Below are 8923 nucleotides of genomic sequence, written 5' to 3'. Positions count from 1 at the left end.
TTCTGTGACCTGTGCTCCATATACAGCAGTTTGGCACAAAACGAATTTTTGAGCGGAAAATCTTCATGAAACTTTCATGATATTCAGATTAAACACTCCTGGAGAAGTGGCTGTGGATTAACATATTTTCACATGGCCTGGCACAAAGAACGGATTACAAGAACGAAGTCTTGCCGCTGGGGGGTCGTCAGATGTACATGCCTCAATACAGATATAAAAGTACCCCGCCGTGACGAAATGTTCAGTCATATCTGCTCCGATCTGACCAGTTTTGTCAAACAATTTCGAGTCCCGACTCTGCCCTGTCCGTGTTTCCATCGCGGGAAGTCTGCCTGAAGTCTGACCGTCACTGAGACTTAGGAGAACAGCAGGCTGGAAACATGAACAAGCTTCCCTCGGCGTCCAGTAAGTACAGCGGCAACATTTACTCTTGTTCAGGCGTCCATTCAGAACAGTATTATGAGGAGAAATGTCACTTGAATGTTTGCAGTCATATTAATAGCGACATAGGGGACATAATAAGGTCTTAGAGAAACACATCGCTGCACACCCACCTGATCTACGTGTAAAAAAAGTTTATAGGAAGTTATCCCAAAAGAAAGATAAACTTTGAAATATCTTCCATGATCATGGAATACATTTCCATACGCTACGCATACTCCTGGTCATCAAAGTATTCTGTATTTAGTTAGTCTGCTACATATTCTCCAGTATTTCATCTTGTCTAACTTCGTATTATACCTATCCTGCTCATCACAATGTGTTTAACATGACAGTAAAGATGAACATAATGGGTAATTACTCAATAATTTGTGGTTTGACGTACTGGTAGTTTATCTCATTCGAATTTCCCGTGTTTGTATATTTGTCATTTCATTTGTATATCTTCATGTCGTGACATCTGACTGTACAGTATAACATAATGTTTACTCCAGGCTATAAGCTATAATCTCCATGCAGATCTTTTTGTGGCGGGAAGACAGTATCAAAATGGCCGGGCAGTTACTCGTAGTTACCATTTGGTTGGCATAGAAAAAGGGCCAAAAAGAGCCAGTCCAAAAAGAAAATCCAACACGTCAGAAACAAGCCGAATCCTATACTCTGGAGAGTAGCTATGGGGGAGAGACATGCACTATAGAAATTAAAAGCAACACATCGAAAGTTATATTGCCACATCTCCACTGATACCGACTTTCTCGCCGTCTCCAGGCCGTATTCTCGACATTCCGTGTAAAGTTTGCGGAGACCGGAGCTCCGGGAAGCATTACGGTGTGTACACGTGTGACGGCTGCAGCGGCTTCTTCAAGAGAAGTATCCGACACAACCGCAACTACACCTGCAAGTCTCCCAACAACTCCCCGTGCCCCGTGGACAAGTCCCGCCGGAACCAGTGCCGGGCCTGCCGACTGCAGAGGTGCTTCCAGGTCAGCATGAACAAGGACGGTGAGTCAGCAGACTAGTAGGTAAACCTGGTCCCTTCAGGACCTCGGTTGTTGGACAGTGGCTGAGTGATACAAAATTGAGCTGTTTTATAATGGAACAGGTTATCAGAGGTCACTGTGTACGGTCGGTTCTGTCAAGACATCACTAAAATCCTACGATAAACAAAAATGTACGACTGACTTGTGACCGATCCTTCAGAGTTGGGATTCAACTCTCAATATTTCTACATGTTGTACATCTAGCATCGGGGCAAATGTCGTGTGCGTACAAAGCTGCTTTGATATGGATGGGTTTGGGCTAACTTCAAACTAGAAAGAAGACCATTTTTGCAGTGAAAGCTCAGCATAATACCCAAAGTTCACGCCTCAGTACCTCCCTCTATGTTATGGCGTTCATAGGCAGTGTTAGAACTAATTTTTTTTTACATATTCTAACATTTCATGACCAAACATGGCGACGGCACACTCAAGTTATATCAACACCGCCACCAACACAGGGGACAAATACAGGAGAGGAAAATACTCATTTCCCCGCCAGTGAAGTGAAGAATGTAATGTAGGTTTAGAACTAAATCATCATGAAAGTACTTTGATAGGAACTCTGGTCAAAGACAAAAAGTTTTAGGTTTCCGAAACAATTCTGGATGACGTATCTAAGGATTCTTCAATATTTTTCTAATGAATACAAAGTGAGCTTGGTGTAAGCATCAATATTAGTACTCTCGGTGTGGAAAATGGCGTGCGTCCTTTTCGCGTTTACTAGTAGCTTGATCTGACCTTGAGGACGTGCATACAACATACTAGTATGTAGTTATCAGTCAGTGTCTAGTGACTGAAGCATGCTCCAGTAGTGGGAGACCAAGACTCCATCCACACCAGATATTCATACACCTTCTATGAACTTTATTGCATATGGTACATGGTACAATGTATGTCATCAATAACAATGTGATCAATACAATCAAGTCTATTCTAAGAGACTACTTGTAATACTACAGGAATATGAACGTAAACAGCGTATGACATGATGTGAGTTAGGCGTTGCTATCTGTTACAATACTTTCTCTCTATATACTTTCTCTATTGTAATGCACTACATATATATATTGGCCTAAGTAGTACGTAGATATGGAGTCGGGGCATGACATAAGTAGATTGAAAATGTCTATGTTTGTCTGTGAGAGAGGCTTACCAGTTTTACATGTGATCATTTTCATTAATTTTTGTCTATCTAAAGTATATGCAGGACAGGTCATTATGAAATGATACTCATCTTCAACACTTTCTTGACATGAGGGACATTGGCTCTGGTTAGCTGGTATATCACTATACCGACCTTTTTCTATTGCCAAGTTGTGCCAACTGATTCTTAATTTCTTAATGACTACAAACAATACATAAACAGATGTTTCTGTAGATGCTATCCTATTCACAAAGAAACAAATTATAACGTACTGGAACTTATGTACAGGGACAGGTCTAACGAAATTGTTTCTTTCTGAAACGCACTAACAGCCCAAGATGAAGACTTGTGAGCATTAGAAGTATGGATAGTACTTTACTATCAATTTCATAATCAAACGTAATAATCTGAATGAAAGACCTTTACTATACATTTTTGCTCATTGCGAACTAGTACAGGTCATGGTAAATAGCGATGGTAGACTAAAATATATCTATAGTAACATAGGTTCTGCTTCTTCTCTCTTCTTAAAACAGTTGTAAATGTAAGAACAGATGGAGCTTATAGTACGGGGATTATCGAGTTTCATGAGCAAAGTGAATTTTTCTTTTTTATCTAAAAATCTAAAACTAGGGAAGTGATCTTGTATATAATTGAAGAGAGTATTTCATTATTATATAGAGTACAGTCCACAATAAAATGACTCTCGTCTTCAATCTCATTTAGGTTACTGTAATGACGATAATCAAGAACATATCTTGTAATATCTGTACACATTCGGTAGACATGCGCAACGTTTTATCAACAAGCACATCTTCCCAACCGTCACCAGCTAGAACTATCAGAAAAACATTTATTTATTTATTTCGAAGCCTTTTAGGCCTGCAGGGCTAATCTTCCAAGGCTCAAACATTAACATTACATAATCATATACATGGAAATTACAGTGAATACATTTAAAAAGACATAAATACATTAACAATGAACGCACATATCGATATTAACAATTTAAAAACTAGAGGTTGAGGCTCATGAGACACTGTTTGTGATAGCTTTTTTGAACCTGAGTAGGTTACTCAGTGTTTTATCGTGATATGGTAGATTATTCCACAGCAATATTGCACGATACAGGAATGAACGTTTCTTACTGTTCGTCTTCGCGTTGGTTAATCTGAAGTTACGTTGTTCTGTGCAGAAGATCTGGTATTATGAATCGCCAAGACGGTTTTTACATACACGGTGTGAGTATGTTCCTCGTCTGTTGAACATCGATGTTTTGTCAACAAAACTAATAATCAGATTACATATCTTAAAGGGGAATTTTAAAACGTTTTTTTAACTAAATATTGACAATTTTAATTGAAACAAATCTGCACGTGATTGTCATTTACTTCCACCTTCAGCATATCTGTACAATTATCTCACATTTCTGGTATTCATGGTTGTACTCAGATATCAGTGTTCGTTGGAAAATTTATATCTGAATCACTACAAAAGCGACACCATATTGTTAATAGCTGATATACCCCCTGAACTACAGAATGTAATAATACTCTTCCTAAGAAAACACCTTAGATTAGCCTTAGTATCATTATGGACTAGCTCGTTAGAATTATATTTTAGTATTAGTTTGTGTATGAACCCTTGATGTTTATTTGCCAGACATTGTACCAGCTACAGTTGTTGAGCAATAAAGTTGATTTGATTTTGATTGTCGCTAAAACAGCCCACACGAGGCGCAGTTATTTTTACGGTATCAGCACAAAATGGCAGAATGTAAACAAACATGGCTGACAGCTGTATTCTCAGCTTTTAAACACTCTCGTATGCTATAATACTTTGGCACATCCACTTCCAATAACACTTATTCGCGATGGAGTATAGGGTTGATTTAACTTGACTTTGTAAACAAATGACCAGAAGATTGACTTTTTGTATCGTCCTCATGTTACATAATGCAGCTTTAACAACAGATTGTTGTGAAGCAAACCTAAAAGTTCGACCCCAATCCTCAATGATTTTTTTTATATTCCTATTAAAATTAATATTTATTCATATTTCATCACTAGACATGGTGACAGCACACTTAAGTTATATCAACTCATTTTATGCCGCCACTAACGCAGAGGACGAATACAGGACAAGACAGTACTCATTTTCACTTGAGTTAAGTGAGGAAAGTCGTGTAAAGTGCCTTTCCCAAGGGCACAAGATCGGTGGCATGTCAAGACTCAAACCCGGGACCTCTTGGTTCCGAGTCGAGCACGCTGCCGCTACGCCACACGACCCCACACAATCCTCCATACGGTAATCCTTCTACACCTGGATAGGTTCAGAGTTTCTCAGTCCTGACTCCGTCATTGATTTTTCGAGTTAAAATTCAGAAACAGCCATACCGGCGTATGTACACTTCTTGTAGAAAATTTCATTCGGAACAAAATGGCAAATTCTGATCATCGATGACACACATCAGTATCGAATTAGACAGGTAACGTCAGTGTGGCTGTTACATACAAAGGCGAAAAATATTATTGATAAACAGCAAATAGTGGAACCTTGGATTGGAATGGGGAGTTTTTAGCACCATTGAATAGTTTTTTTTATACACAGTATTCCGAAGGGAGAAAAGTGTTTTTATAATGTCCCTAGTGAACCTGTTTACCAGACAAATGCGCTACAAATATGACAGCACGATGCCAGTGTTTGAAAGGTCCTCTGTGCTTTCCAATTCTCTTATACTGTAAAATTTATGACTGAGATACTAGTACACAAATCTTCTTGGAAGAAAATAGAAGCCAAACATATAATAGTGTAATACATTACTTGTAACGGTACACCGGCACTACACCAAGCACACAATATGCAGTATTAAGCTATTTCGCTTCCAACGATACCACACTACCATACCACACTTACACACTACACGTACAGCCAGAAGCCTGCCCTAAATATTCCTAAAAGTCCTCAAATTTTAGGCAACCTCCTTAAAGTTAAGTTAAGATAGAACTTTTCTGGCACTTGTATGTAGAAACAAGCAATATTATGTAAAATGTTTGCGCCCAAACTGTAGATATGAATAATTGAATTTCTCATCTAGATTGTCATTTTCAATAACTTTCCACATATTAGCGTCACTATTTCGCTTTTCCGGAGACTCAGCGCAGCGCGGGAATAAGTTGCGCCAGGCCAGCTGTATTTTAGGAGGCTTTTAAAAAGAGTGTACACAAATAGCTTTCGTTCAGGTACCTTTGGCAGCTTCAACACATTTTTGCAGCACATCTTTTACTCCACAAATGTCATTATGAACCCAGGTAGGCTTATAGCAAAAAAAAAAAAAAACAAGTGTAAAAAAGTGTAAAACAGCGTTGTTTAGAATAGTGAAAATCTTACATAATATCGCTTTAACATCCCTGGGGGAACATGAAGTACATTCCATTTTGGTCCGAGAAATCATTATTTTGGGCATTTCATTGAAATCGAGTGCTCAGAACAAAGAAGAAAGGTTCTTTGGACTGGACATATTAAAGGCATCCAATGCAGTTTTTAGAGCTTGGAAACCCGTTTTTTCAAAGTCAATGTCTGGTCACTATCCCAATGTATATTGACCCTCAAAGAACAGAAATACCCCGAATTCTGACGAAATATGGTTACTGGAAGGGCGCCGGGCTGATTTTTAGGGTACCACCCATAAAATAAAAGACTCATCTCGGGGCTTGTTTCTGAAGTTTTAAATAACCAAAGTATGAAATGCTGATTGAAATGTGCTAATGTGGGGCAGTGTGTGTCAATATCATAAAGATTGCCCTATTCAGAATATTTGCCCTGATATCGCATTGGATGCCTTTAAAGTAGGAGCAGCTTGCAAAGTGCGGATGGCATGACTTGTGTACCGCTGGTTTTTATCTGCGTGAATGCTGGCGGTTTGTAGCGCCTGTGCTCATTATAACCGGCCGGTAGCTGGGAGCCGTGCCGAGCACAAAGACACCAGTCAAACCCGCAGGTGGCGGGCTGACCGGATGGTGACAGATCATGTCAAGGATTTGGTCCCAAACCTCACTTTTTACACCGCGCACTCTCTGTTACTAATGAGATATGTACGCCATTATGCCGATAAAATCCCCCGTGTGAATCGTGACAAGTAGAATGGCCGCCTTGTAGGATTTTTGCTTATCCTGTCTCAAAGACATGATTGCTATTCAGTGATTTTTTTTCATTTCATAGAACTGAATACAGATTATTCTCAATTGGCACGAAAACCCTTTAACTTTCATCTATGACCCCAATTTTCTCCTTTGTCCTGTGCGTCTGCTAACAAGGTCTCACTAAACGCACCAATCAATTTTTCACCCTCTGTTTATTCTGAATAGATCTTTTGGCTCACGCTAAGAGGAAATAGGTGCACATTGTGAGATGTAATAGCAGGGGAGGGGTTTAAACCGCGCCAATTAACCGCGCTCACACAGGTGTTCGGCGGGGTACGCTCCGGGCACGGTACGGCACCGCCGCGCCAAACACGTAACGTTCTCTCCAAGCAGAGGTTTGGAGTTTTGTTTATTTTTGGCGTGTTTTTAGACTTTTCTATCAGGGTTTATTTTTTGCACTGGAATTTTTCTTTCACCCTTTTTTATCGGGGTTTCTTTTTTTGCACTAGAAATTTTATTTTACCATTTTGGGTTGGGTGAAAGAAAAATTCCAGTGCAAATAAAAACACGCCAAAAATAACCCCAAACCCAAGAGTACACGTAACGTTCCCGGCCACTGCTGCCTCAGTGTCTACAGCGCTCTGGGCTTAGGGCTATCGGGAACAGGGTCAGATTTATGCATAATATTCGTATACTACTCTTCGAAAAATAGACAAAATGAGTGCATAGAAAAGCGTCCGACCTACAGGATGGCATCAACATGTCAGCCAAGTGCCCATCAGACAGTTTAAATAAGCGTTTTTTTACTCAACCACTGATTTCTATAAAAAGGATGTCATCCGTTATTTCCTCCCTCAGAATATCACGTAAAAGCAGACTTTAATTCATAGGAGAATCGGTAAACAGTGATATTTCTTTGAAACATTGTCATAACTTGCCATTACGACGGTAATACCTACAGGGTCTGAGCTAGCGGGGACTAACACGACCAACAACCACCTGTTCCACCAAAAATGATTTCTCCAGGTTGGTAGTGCATTGGATATTGGGACTTTCTAGTACACAACCGATATGTTTCTCACCTTGCTGACGTTTCCATGCCTCTCAGATACTTTCCTCAGACACTTCTGACCTGTGTACTGCTTTTCGCCGCCTAATTTGGCTACATATAGCGGTGAGGAGCAGTACTCCAGTCAGAAGCTCTGAGGAAGGTGTCTGATAGACATCGAAACATAAGCAATTTTGAGTAAAAGAAAGTCCCCAAATCCTGACCACCTATTCCGTTCCGTAGCTGTGCAGCACGAGCGAGGTCCCAGGAACTCCACCATCAGGAAACAGTTGGCGCAGTACATCAAGGACACGACGCGGGGTGACGCGGCGCCGCCCGCCTGTCCCGCGTTCCTCGGGGCTCCTTACCTGCCGGTCCGCGCGCTGGTGCCCGTGACTCTGGCGGGCGGCTGTGCCCCCGAGTTCAGTCACTCCACAATCTTTCAGCCGGTGCCCAGGGTAGGTTGGAACGGGTTTCTGACGGTGTCCCTACGGTGTGAAGGAAGTCATGTTTTCTGTTAAACCATGGTCCTTATCACGTACAACATATACAGTAATGTACTAGTATACTGTTAGTTTATGTCCACTCCGTTATGCTCAGGTCACAATTCCCACACGGGGCCCGGCCGGGCAGCTTTTGGGAACGAAAAGTACGATATAAAAGACAACAAAGCACAGAGAAGTTGTTAATGACAATCATGGGCACTATTTCTGTATATTCCTGATATGAATTGTTAACTTTGATGCCGTCTGAAAGCTCCTACGCTTACAGAACTTTGTCCTGTGTACTAGTTTTAAATTATTCATTGTACTATGTTAATTTTTCGTTCATACAAACAGCCCGATGCGACCGGGCCCCGGTTTGGAAATGTGAGCTAAGCATTAGGCCATGTTGATTTGATTATATGGATGACATCCTCTGGGAACCCCAAAACTGATGCGCACGTGCGAATAAAAAAAAAGTTTTGCAAAAAAAAAGTTGCTTTCACTATGAAATCTACGTGGTCATGAAGGTTGAACAAATGGCACAGAATATGTTATGGCGAATAATCTACTCTTCGAATTCATTTCTTTACATTTTTGTCTTTTTTCCTTTTGTATTTTTGGTC

General features: G+C 40.5%; 1 protein-coding gene across 1 annotated transcript in view; it reads left to right on the top strand.

Annotated features, from left to right (window-relative positions):
• The first annotated feature begins 239 nt into the window (after positions 1-239).
• The window catches only part of LOC109473509 (nuclear receptor subfamily 2 group E member 1-like), a 13361-nt gene continuing 4677 nt past the window's right edge, over positions 240-8923 (top strand). The window contains exons 1-3 of the mRNA XM_019773389.1: positions 240-405; positions 1210-1443; positions 8059-8273. Of these exons, the coding sequence (XP_019628948.1) occupies positions 381-405; positions 1210-1443; positions 8059-8273 (474 nt within the window). The 5' untranslated portion in view covers positions 240-380. The remainder of the gene's footprint in view (positions 406-1209; positions 1444-8058; positions 8274-8923) is intronic.

This window comes from Branchiostoma belcheri, unplaced genomic scaffold (assembly GCF_001625305.1).
Source record: "Branchiostoma belcheri isolate BF01 breed outbred unplaced genomic scaffold, Haploidv18h27 scaffold100, whole genome shotgun sequence".
NCBI lineage: Eukaryota > Metazoa > Chordata > Leptocardii > Amphioxiformes > Branchiostomatidae > Branchiostoma > Branchiostoma belcheri.
The sequence above is the reverse complement of the archived record's forward strand: the minus strand, read 5'-3'. Positions and strand labels throughout refer to the sequence as shown.